Here is a 24076-nt window from a genome sequence, read left to right as displayed (position 1 = left end):
AGTGCAACTTTTGCCAAATGACCACCATCCTGAGTCCATTTGAGACAAACACAGACATACGTGGAAAGGATTACAGACCTGTAATTGTTCACCATTTCTATGCTGGAACATAGACAAATTTAGTGGTTCCAAACTTGGCTCCTCATAGTTTTGATCATTGATGGGTAAAGCATCTGAAAATGGTTCATTTGGTGAACTAAAAAACTGCCTGCAATGACAAAACAAAATGATTTTTATTTTAAAACATGATGCAATAGATGTTCACCCTGTAGCTACTTTTATTTTAAAACTACAAATGTTGAAGTGTCTTTGTACAGACAGCTATACACGAAAGTGCAGCAAAATGCAAGTTTTGGTGACCTGTCCAGACACATTACAAGTTTAAGTTTCAGATTTTGATACAAATATTGAAAAATAGGTTCTGAAGAAGGGTCTCCCGACCTGAAACGTTAACTCTGTTTCTCCCTCCACGGATGCTGCCTGGCCTGCAGAGTGTTTCCAGCGTTTTTTGTTGTTATTTTGAAAAATAGGGCATTTTGGTTCGAATGAGACCAACTGCAGCTACTTTACTTCCTACAGAACAATGATTTTCTATTAACAAGTAATGGCACTATCAATTGTATTCCTGCTTGACAAAGACTACAATAGGAAAGTACGTCAAATTCATTACACTGGCATTAATAAGGCAACCTCGCTGTGAAAGGTCACAAATTATAGCACCATTCATGGAAATGCCAAGTTGGTGGAGGGTGTGGTATGCTTCCATGTTTGAGGAGCATGTAAGGACAAAGCTACCACTTCACGTATGGGCAGCTAGGAACTGTAAACAGTTTTAACAAAGACTTTTCTCACCACACGGCACAGATCCAGTATCTGCTACTGTGTGAACTTTCCACAGGTTTGGGCTTGTTTCTAAGGGAAGTGGTAGAGCAGCAGTTGCAGCAACATCTTCCATTTATATAATACCTCGGACACAGAAAGGGCCCTTAAGAAAGGTGACAAAGAGCTTGGTCAAATGTGCATTTTAAGCAGGGTCTTAAAGGAGGAGAGGAAGGTGAAGAGGCAGAGGTGCTTATGGAGGGCATTCCAGGGACCCAGGCATTGAAGGCACAGCTGCTAATGGTTGAGTAAATGAAGAGGGGGGAGAAATATAAGGATTGTATTCAGAGGAATGGAAGATTTGGTGGTAGTGGTGGTGGTGGCGGCGGCGGATTGTAGGGCTGCAGGAGGTTACAGAGATAGAGAGGGCGCGGCCATGGAGGGATTTAAAGACCAGGACAAAAAATTTAAACTTGAGGCTCGGGGTACCGATAGAAAGTGTCGGTCAGTGAGGACAGGAGTGACAGGCATGGGGACGTTGTGTGAACACCAGAGTTTTGGATGAGCTGAAGTTTATGTAGGATGGGAAACCAGCCCCCAAAGTAATTAGAGGCATTATATAAATTCCCCTGGACCTGATGGCCTACATCCTAGGGTTATGTAAGAGTTGGCTATAGAGATAGCGGATGCATTGGTTGTCATTTTCCAAAATTCCATAGATTCTTGAACGGTTCCCACGGATTGGAAGGTAGCAAATGTAACTCCACTATTTTAAGAAAGGAGGGAGAGAGAAAATGGGGAACTACAGCCCAGTTAGCCTGACATCAGTAGTAGGGAAAATGCTAGAATCTATTATTAAGGGTGTGGTAACAGGGCATTTAGAAAATAATAATAGGATTGGGCAGAGCACTTTGGTAGGAAAACCAGAGTATTTTTTAAATGGTGAGAGATTGGGAAATGTTGGTGTTCAGAGGGACCTGGGTGTCCTTGTACACGAAGCACTGAAAGTTAACATGCAAGTACAGCAAGCAATTAGGAAAGCAAATGGACTGCTGGCTTTTATTACAAGAGGATTTGAGTATAAGAGTAAAGGGCCTAGAAATTGGCCTGAGGCGCCCAAGCGGCGCAAAGTTCGCCTGGGCGCTGGAATTTGCACCGCGATCGCCACATTAGCGATCGCCGCAAATTCAGTTGAAGTGCCCCTAGAGGGAGACGGGGCGCGGCTCGAGGTGCTCCGCGTCCCTCTTAGGGCGCTGAAAGTGAATTTCGCAGCGCTACGTGTCGCAGCGCCACACGCTGCGGTACTGCAGGCCTTCCTCCCACTGTTAAGGGGGAGGGGCCTGCAACAGCGCGAGCCCCGATCGCGAGTGCCGGCAAAAGAGCCCGGCACCAAGGAGAAGTGCCGGGCTCTCGGAAAACAGCCGGCAATGCCGCGGGGGGGGGGTCAGGAGGCCGGGGACGGAGGTGCTGGCAGGCGGCCGCCGAAAAAGCGGCCACCCTGCACCTCCAGCTTAACTTGTGCCTCTGCCGGCACAGCAAGGCCCCGTGAACCGGGCGCGGGTAGCAAACGGCGCTACAGCGGCGTTCGCTACCAAATATCGCGATCGGGGCGCGAATGGGGCGCTGCGCACACTGATGACGTCATCGGTGGCGGCGCAGCGCAAAAGGCTAACGCCACCATTAGCGCCCCTGCTGAATATCGCGGGAGGCGCAGCCAGTGGCGCTACAGCCACTGACTGCCTCTTTAGGCGCTAACAGGTGGCGCTACTCACCCAATTTTCCCCCCCAAGATGTCTTACTGCAATTATATAGGGCCCTGGTGAGACCACACCTGGAGTATTGTGTACAGTTTTGGTCTCTTTACCTAAGGAAGGATATACCTGCCACAGAGGGAGTGCAACGAAGGTTCACCAGACTGGTTCCTGGGATGGGGCATTGTCCTATGAGGACAGATTGAGTAGACTAGGCCTATATTCTCTAGAGTTTAGAAGAATGAGAGGTGATCTCATTGAAACATACTAAATTCTTACAGGGCTTGACAGGGTAGATGCAGGGAGGATGTTTCCCCTGGCTGGGGAGTCTAGACCAGGGGTCACAGTCTCAGAATAAGGGGTCGGCCATTTAGGACTGAGATGAGGAGAAATTTCTTCACTCGGAGGGTGGTGAATCTTTGGAATTCTCTACCCCAGAGGGCTGTGGAGGCTCAGTCATTGAGTATATTCAAGACAGAGATCAATAGATTTTTGAATATTAAGGGAATCAAGAGATATGGGGATAGTTCAAGAAAGTGGAGATGAGGTAGAAGATCAGCCATGATCTTATTGAATGGCGGAGCAGGCTCAAAGAGCCAAATGGCCGACTCCTGCTCCTATTTCCTATGTCCTTATGTTCGAATCTGATTGTAAAGAAGACGTGTATAGAATTGCAGCAATGGGTGAAGTAGGGGAGGGTTGGAGGTGGGCAGTGCTACAGAGATCGAGGTAGACAGTCTTTGAGATGAAGGATTTAGCGCTGGAAACTCAGTTCTGGATTGAACAGGACACCGAGTTTCTGAATACTCTGGTTCAACTTGAGACAGTGACCTAGAAGGAGGTGGAGACACTGGTGGAGACACTGGCGAGGGAATGGAGTTTGTGGTAAGGGCTGAAGATGATGGCTTTGATCTTCACAATGTTTAGTTGGAGTACGTTAACTAGTCTGTCAGCAGAGGCAGTGGCGGGATGGAGAGAGGAGGGTCCCATACAAATGCCTAAATGACAGGATGAATCAACTGAGTCGTGAGTTAGAAAACCTTTTCAGGTTTCTACCTTCTCAGGTTCAATATGCTCCATTTGGTTAAGCTTTATTACAGGAACTAATCCTGCCTACAAACACTCCCCTAGCAACAATAAACAAATATTTAATACAACACCTCACCTTCATAAGCTGAAATATATCTATCACTGCCTAGTAACATCAGTAATTATCATGTTATGATGATAAAAATGCAAACTGTTCACTGTTTACCTACACAGCATGAACTACTATTGTACTGATGCCAACAAGATACAATGACAAAGTTTCTTCTGTTCTGACGGGCTCATTTAAGTTGAAATTATATTTAATACTTAAAACATGAATATGCTTTTTAAAAATGGCTGCAGGAGGCCATCTGAGTAATAATATACTGACATGAATTATTTTAAATACAGCATGTACAATCAATAATTATTGTCCAAACTAAGTAAATTACTGCCATATTTGCTTCTACTGTCTCACTTACATAAGATGCTGGTATTTCATTTTCATTGCTCTACCGGAAAAATCACTTCAAAATGCCATCAGTTTGGTCACATTGTACTGCTACAGAATACCATGACAGTGTAAAATCAATCATGACTAAGAGTGCTTCTCAGAAATGGATCTGTAATTACTGTATTCATGTCTTTATATAAAACTAGAGCTTTTGGAAAAAAAATCAAATTATCCAGCCAAAATGACAGCTACTGGGAATACTGTTACAATCATCTACCCTCCGACAGCAAAAGATGCTCTAGAAATGTGCTGCATGTGTTGGTTAGCAAATGTGGCTTTAATTTTATGTGCATGGCAATACTGAATCAAAACAACAGGGTAAAATTACATTAGTCTTTATTCATGAAAAATGAGAGTAAGACCATCAATGTATGAACGTGCGATATGTTCTATAGCTGGAATTAGAAAATCCATACACATTCTTTGCTTTACAGTCATTTCCCTACATTCTCAACCCTTGCAAATTGCCTGACATTAGTTTTGGCAGGACAGACAAGGCCACAGGCTCCATGACCGTCAATGCTATTCATTGTCAGTAGGAAGTGGTGTAAAATGATAACGCAAAAAGACAAATTGGACAGTATCACTTCTTTCTTCACCTGAAATCGAGCACATTGTTTCTGCCTGGCACTTTATCTAATGATCTGGAGGAGAATCAATAAAACGATATAGCCTGGTGATGCAGCACTTTGATGCACTAATTTGCTAGTCAGATCAGTTGCACCTCTGGGACAGAAACCAACTTCATCACAAGAATAGATGAAAAAGCAGACAGCAAATCAACTCCTTCCGTTAGCCATCTCAGAAATTACGGCCAGGAAATTCCGCAGAGCTGCTCCTGCTCTGCCAGCGTTATTCTGCCGGTGACGCCAGTGGAGTGAGAGCATCGCCGAGGAATTTCCTGGCCTCTGCTGTCAGAGGGCTAGAAACAAAATATTTGACCTCCTCTCAGTCCAAGGAAAGTGTATGATGCTGGAAAAACCTGAAGGTGAGCGAGAGGAATAACTGAAAAAGGGGAGAAAAAAATTAAAAGTAATAAAGAACCATTGAAACTCAATCATGTTAAGTGAGCTTGTGTGCAGGCAGCTTGGGAATTCAAAAACATACACTTCTGGTTGAGCGATAAGCTTTCAACCATTTAAGCTGGCAGACCACTCTCACTGTATGGCCTGGAATTTCCTGTATCCAAACAGAAGTGTAATCGAGGCACAGTAAGGACCAGCTGATCTCCGGTGACATTGCTGCTGAGTAGTTTGGGTTCTGGAGCACATTAGTAATGTTAACCTGGACGGTCTCTTTAAGTTACTGATGAGGCACGCCTTGTGGGTAAGTGGTCTTAAATAGGCACACCCGTGTCAAATTGACAGCTAATTACTGTTGGTTGATTTTCTAGATTGGCAACTGCTTTGCACCTCTCCTTGTGGAGGGGCCCTATTTTCTCAAGGTCATTAAAAATGACTGGCTTGCTTTCTTTTTGTATGTTTTGAGAATGTTCAGCTTTATACAATGCATGACAGATGTGTCTTAAAACATGCACGCAGGCATACAGATATATTTCTTCCCAATTAGTTCTCATGCTGAGATGCAGGATTTGAAATTTGAATAGCTGAAGAATATAACACTTTGCAGGTACTTGATGCCCATTTTATTTTTCCTTGTAGATTATATTTTTCCTTGTAGATTATTACACAAACAGCCTACAACAAAATATTACTTTACAGAAAAGGAGGTTTTGCCATAAAAAGTAACTGTCCTTGCTTGACTAGCACAGAACTTAGGGTTAACTTCAAAATATAGTTTCACAGTAGCTCAAAGCGCTTGGGAAAATTTCTAAAAGTTGTGAGATATAATTTCCAAAACAATCATCTATTTAATATTTTAATTAAAACAGGATCCTAGTACCGTATTATATTTAGCCTTCTGTATTTTGATCTGTATTTTCTATAATATTGATTAACATTAACAATCTGGATTCCAACACTCCACTATCTCCAGGTTACAAGTGTGTTTCTAAAAATTCTGATGCACTCATTTTATGTAAATTAGCTGCAATTTAACTAAGATGATTATGTTTCTATGTTCAGCTTTAAAGTTGTGCAAATACCGATTAACTTATTACTAAATATGCTGGGTTACATTTCATCATCGTAATAATTACCATCAGCAACTGAGATTAGTGCTAGTATTAAAAATAAACCTATTAACTGGTGCAATACATAAGAAAGCATCACCAAGTGAATATCAGAATCATAAAATTTTACAGCACAAAAAGCGGCCACTTGGTCCATCATGCCTGTGCTGGTTCTCTAAAAGAGCTTTCCATTTAGTTCTATTCCCTTATCATAGGGTCATAACGGCACAGAAGGAGGCCATTCGGCCCATCGAGTCCATGCCAGCTCTCTAGAGCAATCCAGTCAGTCCCATTCCCCTGCTCTATCCCTGTAGCCCTGCAAGTTTATTTCCCTCAAGTGCCTAGCCAGTCTCCCCTTGAAAACATTGAGTGTCTCCGCTTCCACCACTTCTGTCAGCAGCGAGTTGCAGATCCTCACCACTCGCTAGGTAAAAAAGTTTTTCCTCACGTCCCCCCTGTATCTCTTGCCCAAAACCTTAAATCTGTGTCCCCTAGTTGTCGTACCATCAACTAGTGGGAACAGCCTTTCTCCGTCTAGCCTATCCAAACCCGTCATAATCTTGTACACCTCTATCAAATCACCCCTCAACCTCCTTTTTTCTAATGAAAACAAATCCAGCTTCTCCAACCTGTCCTTGTAGCTAAGATCCCCCATCCCCGGAACCATTCTGGTAAATCTCCTCTGCACCCTCTCAAGTGCCTTCACATCCTTCCTAAAGTGTGGTGACCAGAACTGGACGCAATACACCAGTTGTGGCCTAACCAGCGCTTTATAAAGGTTCAGCATAACTTCTCTACTTTTGTACTCAATACCTCTATTTATGAAGCCCAAGATCCCATATGCTTTGCTAACCACTCTCAATATGTCCTGCCACCTTCAGGGACTTATGCACATTAACTCCCAGGTCCCTCTGTCCCTGCACACTCTTTAAAACTGTGCCATTAAGTGTATATTGCCTCTCCCTGTTCCTTCTGCCAAAATGCATCACCTCACACTTCTCCGTATTAAATTCCATCTGCCACTTGTCTGCCCATTCTGTTAGCCTTTCTATGTCCTGGTGCAGTCGATTGGTATCATCATCACTGTTTGCCACACCCCCAAGTTTGGTGTCATCGGCAAATTTAGAAATTCTACTCTGCATTCCCATATCCAGGTCATTTATGTATCAAAAAAGCAGTGGCCCCAGCACTGACCCTTATCCTTTCTCTATCGTCTTTTAAAAAAAATATTTATTACCATCTTAAAACCTATTATGGATTCTGCTGCCACCAGTGTTTCTGACAAGTCCAAATGACCATCTGCATGCATTTCTCTTAATTTCTCATGTATACCCAAGGGTGCCGCCTATGCACCAACACCAACAAAGAAAGGCTCTTAAGCAATTTCTTCACATCAGAGTGCAATTTTTCCCCCCATATAGCATTATAAGTTTTATCTGTGCGGACCAATCAAGATATCTACCACTGAAGATATGAGGCTGTGCTCTATTAGCCATTACCTTTCAATAACCAGGCCAGCAACCAGAACATCTTCGGGTCTCTGATGTAGTATTTTAAGTCTCAACTGTGAGAGGAAATTCCCCTTGCGGAGCAGTGGTCTTTGCTAGGATTTCCAGGAGCCAGTTTTTGGGGTCAATAAGGGGTTGCTAGGATAACTTCTTCCTTCTGCTCATATCTTTTACATTAATTAGGGGATCAAGGGAAAGGAGGGAATGAATGCATAGAGAGATCTTTGCATACAGCCTCCAGGGTCATTCCACTTCCCTATATTACAACAGTGACTACGCTTCAAAAGTATTTCACTGGCTGCAAAGCACTTTGGGACGTCCTGGGGTCGTAAAAGGAGCTATAGTCTCTTTTCCATTTTTCCATGCCAAAGAGCTAAAAGAAAAATCTAAAATGACAAAAAGACCCATTCTGAACCCCTGCCCCTGAAAGTAAGTGTAATTTTTTTTATTTTCTTGAAAAATATTTCCGAAAACTATCTCCAAGTTGTCAGTATAGTAGAACAGTCACTGTTTTCCCTGCCACATCAATGTTGATATACCTGCCCTGTCCCATCCATAGTAAAAGTCCATCACTACCACTAATGAGGAGATGAGAACTGAAATATGGGCTAAGCAAGGTTAACAGTGGCTCATAACTGTTTTGCAGAACATTTAGTCTGAGGTCATTCCTACTGTAGTCCCAGATTCCAAGAAATCACTATCACAGTCATGCAGACAACTTGCAAGCTGCAACATGTGATATTTACAATGGCAGCACATCAGGACATAATTTAAAAGCTGCTTGGAAGCCACACAAATTGATTGTAGAGATAGTGCCACTTAACATTTAAATTTAAGATGCTTTTTATTTTTTTTTCCTTCTTAGAAATCCTTCAATTTTACCAGGTTTGATATTTTCACTTAAGAGAGGGTTGAGGACAATTCTGCTGCAATATGATTGGAGCCTGACCTCGAGTACATACCTGGAATCCCATTCAAAGTACCCCAGCACAAATGCACTGAATTCTGATTCTGATCAACAGGCAAGTCTTGGCAACTCTCAGCTAGCTTACTGGATGGAGCACTTCTTTGCATTTTAAAAGAAATATAAGCTGGTATGGCACTGACAACCATAATATAAAAAAAAACTTGCATTTATATAGCACTTTATTTATCACATTCTCAGGATGTTCCAAGTCATTTTACATACAATGCATTACTTTTGAAGTGTTGTCACTGTTGTTATGTAGGTAAGTGTTATAGCCACAAACAGCAGATGAGATCATTAAGCAATTGTTAATGGGGGGGGGATTTTAACCCCACGGCTCAGTGGAAACTGTGCGAGGCAGCAGTTAAAATAATTTGTTTCCATTGGTTGGTAAGTTGGTAACAAGAAGGAACAAACTTAAAATAATCACAAAAGGAGTTAAAGGGGAACTTGGAAAAAATGGCCCCAAAATTGCACGTGACAAATTGTGCCAGATTTGTACCAACGGTGCATCTATCCGTGTTCGGCAGAGCTGAATCCACCAAAATTTGTGGGGTCAGATCATTTAAATATCCACTGGTAACTTTCTAGTGTAAATTCTGTGTAAAATAGGAGTACTATGCAGGGTGTGCTTAGAAATTAGAGTGCCGGGCTGAAGATTAGAGCCGCAGGCTGGAGGAACCGCAGATAAAGTATGAAGTTCTTTGGCTAACTGAGTTCACTGTCGGGTAAATGCACGGGATGGTTCATGTGAGATTTTTCTTCCACTGGTGGATCTGGCACATACATCTGATGAAGGAACAAGGCCATTACCAAGAGGAACAAAAAGAAACCTCACAATTTCATTGAGACAACCCCCAACTGCTTCTCAATGAAACTGTGCAAAAGAGAAAAAGGACTGGGTCTCCACTGGACAAAGCTGTACAAAGAAACCTCCTGTGCAACTTGAGAGACATCCTTCAATTGCTAGCCTTCACCTATTTCACTTAATCTTTAATGGAGGGTTGATGAGGGTGCCACGGTTGATGTTGTGCATATGAACTTTCAAGAGGCGTCTGACAAAGTATCACATAATAGATATAAGCAAAATTAAAGCCCATGGGATTAAAGGAATGTTGGCAGCGTGGATACGAAATTGGCTAAGGGACAGAAAGCAGAAAGTGGTGGTAAATGGTTGTTTTTCAGACTGGAAAGAAGTATACAGTGGTGTTCCCCAAGGGTCAGTATTAAGACCACTGCTCTTTTTGATATATATTAATGACCTGGACTTGGGTGTACAGGACATAATTTTAAAGTATGCAAATAACATGAAACTCAGAAATGTAGTAAACAATGAGGAGGATAGTAACAGACTTCAGGAGGACATAAACAGACTGGTGAAATGGGGAGACACATGTCAGATAAAATTTAATGCAGAGAAGTGTGAAGTGATACATTTTGGTAAGAAGAATGAGGAATGGTAATATAAACTAAATTGAACAATTTTCAAGTATTAAAGTAAAATACACAAATATTTAAAAGTGGCAGGACAAGTTCAGAAGGCTGTTAAAAAAGCATGTGGGATGCTTGGCTTTATTAATAGAGGCATGGAGTACAAAAGCAAGGAAGCTATGCTAAACCTTTATAAAACACTGATTGGGCCTCAGCTGAAGTATTATGTTCAATTCTTGGCACCACACTTTAGGAAGGATGTTAAGGCCTTAGAGAAGGTGCAGAAGAGATTTACTAGAATAGTACCAGGGAGTAGGGACCTCAGTTATGTGGAGAGACTGGAGAAGCTGGGGTTGTTCTCCTTAGAGCAGAGAAGGTTAAGAGGAGATTTGATAGAGGTGTTCAAAATTATGAGGGGTTTTGATGGAGTAAAACAGATAGAGAAACTGTTTCCAGTTGCAGAAGGGATGGTATGCAGAGGGCACAGATTTAAGGTGGTTGACAAAAGAACCAGATGCGACATGAGGAATTTTTTTTTAACGCAGCAAGTTGTTGTGATCTAGAATGCACTGCCTGGGAGGGTTGTGGAAGCAGATTCAATCGTAACATTCAAAAGGGAATTGGATCAATACTTGAAGGGGAACAATGTACAGGGCTATGGGGAAAGAGCAGGGAAGTGGGATTGATTGGATAACTCTTTCAAAGATCCAGCAGTCACAATGGGCCGAATGGCCTCCTTCTGTGCTGTATCATTCTATGATCTTGTTGCGGAAGAAACTTACACACAATATCTGTGAGAGGCAGGGAATTGGAGGGGTTTCCTGACAAAGAGCAGGCCATGGAGTTGCTGGAGGAGCAATCTGCTCTAGCCATAGGAGATGGCAATGTCAGTGACGCAGCGCTGGCGCCAGGGTAGTGAGTACGCACCTACACAACCACTGTGGCATTCCTGTGAAGCAGCACACATTCACAAGCTTCCACACCCTTCTTTGTCGCGTTAATTCCAAAGGAGTTATGCTCACCAATTCTTATCTTGTACCCTCCTATCCTGCAGATTCACCACAGCTAAGGAGAGGACAGAAGAGGAAGAAGATAAATATGATAATGAAGAGGAAGAGCAGGAGAAACAGAACTTCTTCCTTGTGTATTGAGGATAATGATGCCAAGGAGGAGGATGATGATGAATAGGGAGAGGAGCTGAAGGTTAAGGCTGCCCATGAATCCCTGGAACAAGATCCTATCCCATATTCCTCTGCCACACTCCCTCAATCTCACCCTTACATCACATGCTTTTCTACTCCCCTATACCAACTCAGACACATTCACCCAGGGGGAATTAGATAAAGTTAGTGACAATGTGGCACTGAGTGATTCACGGAGCACAAGGGAGCTGAAGGAGTGGTTCAGGATGTGCAACCTTCCGAATGGAGGTGAGGAATAGACTGCCTATGGCTTCGGAGGTGTTGGACCCAGAACTCATGGGTACTCACCTGAAAAGAAAGGATGGTCGAGGAACATTATCCACTTATAAGCAGGCTCTGAGGTCAGTTTCTGAGGCTGTGCAGCAACCGACTGCTGTGACTCTAAAATCTGCAGTCTTCAATTGTGGCAACATTGAGACAGTTTTACTCTGTTGTAGGCATAGAAACATAGAAGATAGGAGCAGGAGTAGGCCATTCGGCCCCTCGAGCCTGCTCTGCCATTCAATGCGATCATGGCTGATCATCCAAATGCAGTACCCGGTCCCTGCTTTCTCCCCATACCCCTTGATCCCTTTAGCCTTAAGAAATATATCCAACTCCTTCTTGAATATATTTAATGAATTGGCCTCTACTGCCTTCTGTGGTAGAGAATTCCACAGGTTCACCACTCTCTGGGTGAAGAAATTCCTCCTAATTTCTGTCCTAAATGGCCTACCCCTTATCCTTAGACTGTGACCCCTGGTTCTGGACTCCTTAACCATCGGGAACATCCTTCCTGCATCTAGTTTGTCCAGTCCTGTCAGAATTTTATAAGTTTCAATGAGATCCCCTCTCATTCTTCTAAACTCCAGCGAGTACAAGCCCAATCGTCCCAATCTCTCCTCATACGTCATTCCTGCCATCCCAGGTATCAGCCTGGTGATACCTGGGATGGCAGGTATCACCAGGCTGATTCCTGGGATGGCAGGAACATCCTTCCTCAGATAAGGCGACCAAAACTGCACACAATCCTCAAGATGTGGTCTCACCAAGGCCCTGTACAACTGCAGCAAGACATCCTTGTTCCTGTACTCAAACCCTCTCACTACGAAGGCCAACATACCATTTGCCTTCTTAACCGCCGGCTGCACCTGCATGCTTGCCTTCACCCAGGTCTCGTTGCACTTCCCCTTCTCCCAATCTATTGCCATTCAGATAATAATCTGCCTTCCTGTTTTTGCCACCAAAGTGGATAACCTCACATTTATCCACGTTATATTGCATCTGCCATGCTTTTGCCCAATCACCCAACCTGTCCAAATCATCCTGGAGTTTCTCTGCATCCTCCTCGGCATCTATGGAGCATGTAGCAGCTTCACCGGAAACAGTGACAAACCCCCATCTGAGAAGTGGCCAGGGACCAGTCAGTGCCTCCTCATCCACAGAAGTACAAACAGTAGTACGGGAGAGATTAGGCAGCACCCTGCTTACCAGCTTCTAAACCCTGGGGACCAGGATACAGGTCGCTATCTGGAATAGGCTACCGGCTCATGCAGTGGACTCTGGTTTGTTGAATTCCTTCAAGTGAGAGCTGAACCTGTTTCTGGTTGGGGCGGAAATCACCTCATACAAATGGTAGACACTGCATGGCATTATCAGGGTAAGAGTGATTGCCTGGACTAGTTTTGATCGCCTAAGGGGAATTTCTCAGATTTTTTCCTCCCAAATTGGCTTGGGTTTTTATCTGGTTTCTCGCCTCTCCAGGAGTTCAAATTGTTTCAGAAGGGGTGCATGGTCTATATATTGTGACCCAGAGGGTCTTTTTTTGTCCGTATCTCTCTGATCTATTCAGGATCGGATAGCTGCCATTAGACCAGCCATCCTGCTGATCAGTGGGGACAGATCCAGCGCCCAATAGAATGGTGATTGTTGGAGGCAACCTGCCTGAGGCTGCTGCTTTTTAGGACAGCAGCACTGGCCAGGCATCCGGCTTTTCCCCTCCCACCGGTGGCACGTAGGAGGCAGCACCAAGCAGCCATGGGTCAAGCTTCAGAGATACAGCCAGCAGTGCCAGGAAAGAATTAGTTGGCTTGTGTTCACTTTGGAGATTGTTGTATTAATGAAGAATGCACTTAGGTTGTGCTTTGTTATTCATGGAGATTTGTGTCACACAAGAAAGTGTGCACTTATTTCATGCTGACTTAATCAGGTGATTATTATTGGCATGGTCGTGTAGGGGCAAGGAGGTCTTATGTGTTGTGATGTTCTAGAAAGGTTAGTGGATTGAAGGATTAGTTCTTTATTTGAAGATGGGGAAGAAGGAGTTACAGCAGTGGTGGCAAAGATAGACTGTGTTAAACAAAAAAGAAGACTTCAGGTATCAGTTGTACTCTGATGCCTCTTGCAACAGTCACTTAGGAGTCACCTGAGTGACAGGCATCCTGATGCTTTCCTCTACGTACTTCGACCTCGAATGCAGGTAGGGCTGTCCATGTCCAGGCCTTTTTGGATGACAAAGTTGTGCAGAGCACAGCAGGCACATGAGCTCAGCATACAGCAGAGCCCTTCCTGATCTGTCAAGGCAGTAAAAACGTCCCATGATGGTCCTCTCAATAACAGATGCAGCAGAGGCATGTGCCTCGTAGTGCTCCTCTTTTGTTGGTCGTGCAACTCTTGGGGGGCTGAGGGGTTTCATTATCCACGGGGGCAGAGGGTACGCCTTGTCACCCATATGCCACCCGTTGACATAATATTCTTTCTTGAAGACCTCATGGAGGGCTTAATTCATGGAGGCCGCATAAAGGCATCATGGCAACTTTGAGCAAATCCCACGTTGATGCGCAGGATCTTTTACATATTGTTACACACAACCTGTACATTCAAAGAGTGGAAGCCCTTTTGGTTGAGGGGGTTAACTGCAAGAGCTTACAAAGCATTGTGGGTGCCATTTATTGCAACCTGGATACAGGGAAAAGTCAGCAACCCCATAAAACTAGATGGCCCTATCTTGCTGCTGCCTTGCTGTGATGCCAAACTGGATGAAAAACAAATGCATGAGTACTGGTGTCACCATAACTACAGAAAAAAAACTGTGTGGTCATAGCTGCAGGTCCTCATGCCAGTTGCCTCTTCAGTGAAACACATCCTTCTAATACATATCTCCTCACTAAGGTCTTCATAGGACCTGTATTGCCTGTAAATTATTTGATGGAAGGGAATCTTCTGGGACGCATCATCCTTAAATGGTGTCTCATTCTCCTTTACTGCATTCTCTCCTCCTCTTCCTCCTCCAAGATAATGGCATAAAAAGGTATGCCCGTATAAAATGATATACCTGCTCCTCAGAAGCTATCACTGTGGGGAGGGGTAAAAGTATCCCGGTACTTTCATATTCCCATAGGCAGTCAGAAGCAAGTCAAATGTTGTCTGTGCTTAATGCAAAAAAAAACAAATCACTGCTAAAAGTCTACCTTAACATTAATTAAGTGCAAACCCTTTCTCTTCATGAAGGTCATCGCTCCTGTGAAGCGCCTTGGGACGTTTTAACTACATTAAAGGTGCTATATAAATGCAAGCTGTTGATGTTATTGAGCGCTATGAGGAATCCACATGTGTACCATATCTGATTCTTGGCACTTGAGAGCAATGTTCCCTTTAAGCTCAGCTCCCACGCAGCCGGCTCATCGGCTTTTAAATAGGAAAAATCGTCCGGCCCCTTAAAGGGTCGTGCACCCCAAAAATTTTTAAAGGGACCATTGCTTGAGAGAACCCTGCCACCTAGTGAAAGCTGTCTATCCTGTCCTGCTGATGCCTCCTTTTTATAGCAAAAATGATGATGATGTTACCCCCTGCAAATATATATTGTGTCATCTCGTAAGCATTGCAAACTGCATGATGTGGCAGGTGTCACCAGGTTGGCTTGGAAGAATGAAGTAATATGAAAGTTTCACACTTTGGTAAACCTCACTTCTATGGGAAGAATTGTTCCTGATCTAAATGTTGTATGTGGCTCACTGTGAAACAGATAGCACAGATCTGTGACAGCCTATCTTATGAAGTATTTGACAGTGAATCAGACATGGCCAGTGGAAGGTAGAAGGATAGTGAGGTTTGGCCTTAGGGGTCATTGCACCTGCAGTTTTGGCACCTTACACATTCCTCATTCAATTTGGTTTTGCAGGACATTTGGAACCCCCAAAGAAATACTCATTGTAATCTACTTGTAATGTGTCACTCAAAGCCAGCTGGACACAAGAGTAATGAAGAAAAGTAATGGTGCGGACAAAAAAACAAAAATGCGAAATCAGAGGCCTTTCTAGCAAAAAAAATTAAGGCATGGAACAAAATGCAGCAAAGAGAAGAAACCACAAAAAAAAATGACGACAAACTTAACTTTGCTTTAAGAGACCTGCTTATGCAAGTGAGCTCTCCACAACAACTGTGTACCTAGCTTTTATAGGCGAGGCTCACACTGTGTGTAGAACCTACCTCAAACCTGATCATTTGCTACCCCACAATTTAATATTGCACTGAAATATTTTAATAAGTCTAACCATACAGGTCATGTTGTAGCATTATTTTAGCCCGTATCACTAGTCAGAAAACTGGGTTGCCCATGAACTAGATGCACAATGTTGGGCACACAATTTTTTGCCCAGTGCTCACTGCATATGAGCACTGGTGGTGTCAAGTCTTGCAAAATTTACCTTATGGACTAAGGATTAGCATGTAAAAACATTAAATTTCAATATAAAATTAGGATTTTACAGAGACTGCAATATTACAAACAAATTCATGTTTCAATTGCTACCAGAAATTGTACCAGGCCTTTCTAAATATCTCAAATTTCTTGGAAAATACAACTCCCAGAATGGTTCAACTGTCCTTAAAATGGTAAAATCTCCCCAATGGTACAGTAATGCCAATTCATCTCACTGGAAAATACTCTTCATGCAGTTAGAATTGGTAACTTTACACACTCTTTTACAAGCTTAGAAATAATTCAAGCACACAAATAAGTAATATTTTACTAGCAAACACATTATTAAAACTGAATAATTACCGGGTATCAGTTAGAGATGCTGTGGAAGGAAATGTTGAATTGGGGTATGCAAAATGGTTCCATAGTTCGAAGTTAGAATGCAGCAATTGATTCTGAAAGAAAAATACAGAATGAAAATAATTACCAGAAAAGCAAAGTACACTGCATTTATTTTAAGTCACACAAATGATAAAGCGAATATAGGACTGAGCCCAAATAGTTGAGATTGTACAATGGGATATCACAACATATTGTGTGTCTGCATGGTTCAGCTGCTAGTATCTGGCTACTGGGTCATTGTGTGAAATGTTTTTTTGGAGACATTCAGTGACACAGTAAGACTATATCAAAACAAATATTTATTTTTTAAATTCATATTGATGCTATTGTCCTGTACTTCCCAACACATTAATAATGAACCACAGTTTTGATAATATTCGGTCATTGAGAAATACTTTAAAACAGATGTCTTTTTGCTGAAAAACTAAATTTCCACTGGAAGTCCCATAATTAAAAAAGCAAAATACTGCGGATGCTGGAAATCTGAAATAAAAACAGAAAATGCTGGAAATACTCAGCAGGTCATTTTTTCACATGGCAGCTGTTGATGATTCTGCCATTCCCATTTACACCTCATCTAGACCCATCTTTACTTGTCCCACTACCATCTCCTTTTGCCTTGCAGCATCATCCCTTTTCTCATTTAATCACGCCTGCCTTCCACCCTATCACAGGCCTTCCCTTTTGTTCTTTCCTCCCCTCCGCTTGCTTAAAATCTGTTACATCTCTAACTTTTTCCAGTTCTGACGAAAGGTCATCGAACTGAAACATTAACTTGGATTCTCTCTCCACAGATGCTGCCTGACCTGCTGAGTATTTCCAGCATTTTCTGTTTTTATTCCCATAATTAAAAGTTTTAATGATTTTTAATATTAATGTACAGTATTGTTTTTGTTCAGGTAAATACTCTAAATAAGTTTAATGCCACTAGCACTGGAGGGCACTTACTTAAAAAGTGATTCAGATGTAATTTGATGCAAGCTTCTGACTTTTGGGAACTAAATTGTCAAATAACTGATATTAATCTTTTAATGTCACCTCATGCATAGGATGATTTTCATAGTTATCTATTGTAAAAAAAAACTCTCTAAATGTATAAAATCTAAATCGTGGTATCAATTCAAATCTACAGGATGAAGATTGGCTACTGTTATCAAAGTTTGTTCTACTCAGGTCTATCCTAATAACAGTACTGTAGGAATCAACGGATTCCTATCTAAATCACTGAGGACGAGGCAGTTCAGTAAATTAACTGAATTTAATTAAACTGGTGAACAAAGCAAAAACATGCAGGAGCAACAGCAAACAGGCCTACACAGTAACTAGTTCCACGAGGTCTGAACCCAGAACCTCCCACCTCTGATGTCATGACGTCATCACGTTTCCCGCCACTCGGGGCACCACGTGACCAACATGATGACATCATCGCGTTGTTTCAGGGTTTTTACAGAAAGCTTGTTTACACTCAGCAAACGGACATAGGTGCTGTAACATTGCTTTAAAGACAGTTATTCATTTGTACAGGAGTTCATTGGTGGTTTTGCCACAGCACATTCTATAGTCAATATTCAAAACAAAATACAGAGTATAATAAACAGTAGAATGGAATCCCTTGAAATTGATTTATATTTTCAATTGATTATTGGCACCTGAATCTCCACATGCATCCACTTGACAACACTCAACACTGAGGAAGGCAGTAACAGTATAAAATTGTTACTTCCTTTCTAACTGTTTTGAGGAAACAGAAGAACCTTTCAGCCATTCCAGAACAGTGGATCACCTCTAGAATACAGACGTCATGAGATCTTAAGAGTAATTTTCTAACTTTGCAGTTCTGGTAACAACAACAACTTGTATTTATATAGCGCCTTTAACATAATAAAACACCCAAGGCGCTTCACAGGAGTGATATCAAACAAAATTTGACATCAAGCCACATAAACAGAGGACAGGTGACCAAAAGCTTGATCAAAAAGGTAGATTTTAAGGGGCGTCTTAAAGGAGGAGAGAGAGGTAGAGAGGCAGAGAGATTTAGGAGGGAATTCCAGAACTTAGGGCCCAGGTAGCTGAAGGCACGACCGCCAATGGTGAGGCAATGAAAACTGGGGATGCGCGAGAGGCCAGAATTGGAGGAGCACAGCGATCTCGGAGGGTTGTAGGGCAGGAGGAGGTTAAGAGGCAAGCTTATGGAGGGATTTGAACACAAGGATGAGAATTTTAAATTCAAGGCGTTGCTGGACCGGGTGCCAATGTAGGTCAGTGAGCACAGGGGTGATAGGTGAACAGGACTTGGTGAGAGTTAGTACACAGGCAGCAGAGTTTTGGATGAACTGAAGTTTATGGCGGGTGGAAGATGGGATGCAGGCCAAGAGAGCATTGGAATAATCGAGTCAGGAGGTAACACTGGCATGAATGAGGGTTTCAGCAGCCGATGGGCTGAGGCGGGGCGGAGACAGGCGATATTACGGAGGCGGAAGTAGGCGGTCTTGATGATGGAGAGGATATGGAGTCAGAAGCTCAGCTCAGAGTCAAGTAGGTTGCGAACAGTCTGGTTTAATCTCAGACAGTGGCCAGGGAGGGGGATGGAGTCAGTGGCAGGGAGCTTCACTTGTGGAGAGCGCACATTTAAAATGTGGATGCTGTTCACAATTTTCCAACTTAATATTTTGAATGGTCAGAAAGCCATAGGCGTGGTGCTCCTCAATTTCCGTTATGCACTACCAGCAGAGGTGGTTCCCTATTGGGAGCACAAATTTGGAAAATTACTCCTTTGTTCAATCCAACAGAAATGAGATTGGCAAAGTTTATAAGTGGGCTGTACTGTGCCAGATAAAATTCAATATAGGTAAATAAAAAGGTATTGCATGTTGAAAAAAAAATCCGAGACTACTCCATGAATGGTGTTAAAATAACTCAGGGTGAAGTTGAAACAGATCTCGGGATGTTAGTAGACTGCACTAAATCTAATCACTGAGTGAGTAGAATACAAGACAAAGAATGTCATGCTACAGGAAACTTCCAATTTACCAGCACCTAAATAACCGGAAATCTCGGTTAACTGGCAAAATTCAGGAGTAGGTTCAGGTAAGTTTTACTTCATATTACTTGCCTTCCTCGATCTATTGCTGTGCAATTGGGTGTGGCTGCAGCTGTTGCTAAGCTACAGAGACACTTGGAACTTGTGGCCATTGTTCTGCACCTGTTGCTAAGCAACAGGGTTTGTTGCTTTATACGGAGCTCTCAGCTCTCTGTATCTTTTACTATAGCTCTCGGTTATCCGGAATTTTTGATGAACCGGCACGTCGGTCCTGTCGGTGCCGGATAAAAAAATGTTTCCTGTATAACTATAGCATGCCCTGATCAGACTGCACTCTCAACATTGTGTCCAATGCCTGAGAGAGACATTCAAGCTTGGAGCCATGGGATGATCCCTAGCATCAGAGGGCTAACTTATGACAAAAGACCAGAGAAACTTGGGCTTTTCAAAAAGAGGCAACTGAGAGGGGACCTCATAGAGGCATATAAGATTGTTACAGTTTAGAAAATCCAAAACACTACTTCAAATGAAATCATGACAGTAAAACCTGGGGAACAGGGTCAAAGTGGTGGGGAAAAAGATTAGGACTTATATCAGGAAATTCTTGCAAAGAGAGATATTGTGATGGGGCAGGTGAGTCTGTAGGTTTTTCTGGATCATGCCCCAAGGTTGTGAATGGCACAAAAATCCCCTTTGCTCGATTAAAGGAATTATAGAACATCTAATCTAACATCTATAATGGAGAAGATATTCAAGTGCATCTGAGGCTGTCAATGAAAGAGCACATGCCATAAGGAATCCTCAACGTGCCATGATTCAATGATCTATTGAATTTTTTTAGGAAATCGTTAATTAGTGGAACTGGTCTATCTAACAGATATCATTTGCTTGAGTTTCCATAAAGGCATTTGATAAAGTTTTACTGGCAAGGATTTTAAACATTAAGGTTCATGGAAAATAAAGATTAAAATTCTTGACAAAATGGCTGGATGGCTAGCATGACAATAGAGGGTAGAAAATGATGGTAAATGGGAAAAAAAGCTCTATTGGGGGCAGTGATTAATTGAAGATTTGAGTGTCAACCATTCTAGGAAACATATAGTTAACGTAGAGCTGTTATTAACAGGGTGAAGAACCATGATGTATGTCGGAAATATTTAACTATAAATTAACAGATTATTATAGCCCTGCATAATTTACTGGAAGACCAATTTACAAAATTCTGTGCAAATGTGGCCATTCTGCGTTACAAAGGATATTCTTGTGCATTTCTGAGAGTTCAGAGAAGAATAAAACGGCGATTTAAGCACAATGGCTTATTAAACTGAATAAGAATAGAAGGTTTTAAGGTTAGCTGATAGGGGTCACAAGGGCTGAAAGGCATGAACAACCTAAGTGTAAAAGAGCTAGGTGACATGGCCAAAAGATGAACAAACATGAGATGTTAAAGCAAATCTAGAGATTATATTTTTTTTAAATCTCCTTCGACAGAGTTGCGGATATTTGAAACAGACTTCCAGCAAATAATATTATGACCACAAATCCCATTAAAAAAGACGGACAAAAAGTATACGGGTACAGAATAACAAACCATTCATGATTTTGAACACCTCTATCAAATCTCCTCTCAACCTTCTCTGCACTAAGGAGAACAACTCCAGCTTCTCCACATAACTGGTACTATTCTAGTAAATCTCTTCTGCACCCTCTCTCTAAGGCATTGACGTCCTTTCTAAAGTGTGGTGCCCAGAATTGAACACAATGCTCCAGCTGAGGCCTAACCAGCGTTTTGTAAGGGTTCAGCATAACTTTCTTGCTTTTGTACTCTATGCCTCTATTAATAAAGCCAAGGATCCCATGATGATTTGGACAGGTTGGGTGATTGGGCAAAAGCATGGCAGATGCAATATAATGTGGATAAATGTGAGGTTATCCACTTTGGTGGCAAAAACAGGAAGGCAGATTATTATCTGAATGGCAATAGATTGGGAGAAGGGGAAGTGCAATGAGACCTGGGTGTCCTTGTGCACCAGTCGCTGAAGGTAAGCATGCAGGTGCAGCAGGCGGTTAAGAAGGCAAATGGCATGTTGGCCTTCGTAGTGAGAGGGTTTGAGTACAGGAACAAGGATGTCTTGCTGCAGTTGTACAGGGCCTTGGTGAGACCACACCTTGAGTATTGTGTGTAGTTTTGGTCGCCTTATCTGAGGAAGGATGTTCTTGCCATGGAAGGATGTTCTTGCCATGGAAGGAGTTCAGCGAAGATTCACCAGGCTGATACCTGGGATGGCAGGAATGACGTATGAGGAGAGATTGGGTCGATTGGGCTTGTACTCGCTGGAGTATAGAAGAATGAGAGGGGATCTCATTGAAACTTATAAAATTCTGACAGGACTGGACAGACTAGATGCAGGAAGGATGTTCCCGATGGTCGGGGAGTCCAGAACCAGGGGTCACAGTCTAAGGATAAGGGGTAGGCCATTTAGGACAGAAATGGAGGAAGAATTTCTTCACCCAGAGAGTGGTGAACCTGTGGAATTCTCTACCACAGAAGGCAGTAGAGGCCAATACATTAAATATATTCAAGAAGGAGTTGGATATATTTCTTAATTAAGGCTAAGGGGATCAAGGGGTATGGGGAGAAAGCAGGGACAGGGTACTGAATTTGGATGATCAGCCATGATCGCATTGAATGGCGGAGCAGGCTCGAGGGGCCGAATAGCCTACTCCTGCTCCTATCTTCTATGTTTCATTGCTTTTTTAACAGCCTTCTCAACTTGTCCTGCCACCTTCAAAGCTTTGTGTACATACGCCCCCAGGTTGCTCTGTTGTATCTATGCTACCACTGTCCCTTCAATCCCATAGGCTTTAATCTTGCTAACAAGTCTATTATGTGGTACTTTGTCAAACACCTTTTGAAAGTCCATATACACATCAACTGCATTACCCTCATCAACCCTCCCCATTACTTCATCAAAGATCTCTATCAAGTTAGTCAAATATGATTTGCCTTTACCAAATCCGTGTTGACATTCATTTATTAGCCCATACTTTTCTAAATGCTGATTAATTTTGTTCATTCACCCCCATATCTAAAGAGGATTGTGGCCAAAGCCTCTGCAATTTCCACCCTTACTTCCCTTAGTAACCTAGGAGGCATCCCATCCGGACCGGGTGGCTTTTCTACTTTGATGACTGCCAACTTTTTAAGTACCTCCTCTTTATCTCTTTTTATTATCCTATCCAATATCGCTGCTACCTCCTCCTTTACTGCTATATTGGCAGCATCTTCTTCTCTAGTGAAGAGAGATCAAAGTACTCATTTAGTACCTCAGCCGTCCCCTCTGTCTCCAGAAGATCATCTCCTTTTTGGTCCCTACTTGGCCCTAACCTTCCTTTGACTACCCATTTACTATTTACAGGAAACTTTCGATTTACCGGCACCTAAATAACCGGAAATCTTGGTTAACCGGCAAAATTCAGGAGTAGGTTTTACTTCATATTTATTTGCCTTCTTCCATCTGTGCTGTGCAAGGGTGTGGCTGCAGCTGTTGCTAAGCTACAGAGAAGCTTGAAACTTGTGTTCATTGTTCTACAGTTGTTGCTAAGCAACAGGGTTTGTTGCTTTATACGGAGCCGTCAGCTCTCCCTATCTTTTACTATAGCGTTCGGTTATCCGGAATTTTTGATGAACCGGCACGTCGGTCCCGTCCGTGCCGGATAAAAGAAAGTTTCCTGTATATGTTTATAAAGTCTTTTGGGTTCCCTTTTATGTTAGCTGCTAATCTATTCACATACTCTCTTTGACCCTCTTGTTCCTTTTTTTTAGATCTCCTCTGTACTTTCTGTATTCAGCTTGGTTTTCCACTGTACATTGAACCTTCCATTTGTCAGAAGCCTCCCTTTTCTGTCTCATTTCAAGCTCTATATCTTTAGTCACCCAGGGAGCTCTAGCTTTGGATGTCCTTCCTTTCCCCCTCGTGAGAATGTGTCTATTGATGACACATTTATAGCATAACGGCTTGGCTAGCAGGAAACCATTATTTGCTGACAGCAATGCTAGTGAGGGCAGAGATTAATCTGAATCACTTTTGGCTTTTGGGGTACAAAGTATGTCATGAAGTAGTGCCAAGAATTATAAAGTTACATATTAACTGCTTCCATTGTGAATATTGCCTGTCTTGTTGTTGATTTATTCCACAAAAATTATCAGAACCTACAACCATTGTTTCTTTATGAAATGTACCCTTGGTCCGATGCAGCAATTAAGTTATATTATTAATATATACTTCAATAAAGGCAGGATTTATGCAAAAAGTAGTGAGATACAATAAGCCATTCATACAGATTTGTGTTTTCAAATGCGATGCTTAAATTATAACGTCAAGAACAGCCTGTGTATTTTAAAAATTAGATGCCAGTAATGAAATATTGTTGTGAGCACTCCAGACTGGCAGATGTAACTGAAGGTATTCTAAATAGATTATTTGGGCAGCTAAATACTTGGTAACGTGTGAAAAACACATTTAAACTCTTGAAGTGTATTTATTGTTCGAATATGTAGAATTCCGTTTATCAGCAGGTTGAAGGTTCAGAAAATATATTAA

The 24076-nt window shown here is 42.3% G+C and overlaps 1 protein-coding gene across 2 annotated transcripts in view; it reads right to left on the bottom strand.

Annotated features, from left to right (window-relative positions):
- LOC147108127 (protein strawberry notch homolog 2-like) overlaps positions 1 to 24076 on the bottom strand; it is a 175184-nt gene that overhangs the window by 111662 nt on the left and 39446 nt on the right. For both annotated transcript variants that reach the window (XM_086004619.1, XM_086004620.1), the window contains exons 3-4: positions 16394 to 16485; positions 79 to 208 (exon numbers count right to left, since the gene is read on the bottom strand). In XM_086004619.1, coding sequence (XP_085860745.1) covers positions 79 to 208; positions 16394 to 16485 — 222 coding nt within the window. The remainder of the gene's footprint in view (positions 1 to 78; positions 209 to 16393; positions 16486 to 24076) is intronic.

Source organism: Somniosus microcephalus, chromosome 13 (genome assembly GCF_052327205.1).
Source record: "Somniosus microcephalus isolate GS21.2 chromosome 13, FLI_Smic_1.0, whole genome shotgun sequence".
NCBI lineage: Eukaryota > Metazoa > Chordata > Chondrichthyes > Squaliformes > Somniosidae > Somniosus > Somniosus microcephalus.
The sequence above is the reverse complement of the archived record's forward strand: the minus strand, read 5'-3'. Positions and strand labels throughout refer to the sequence as shown.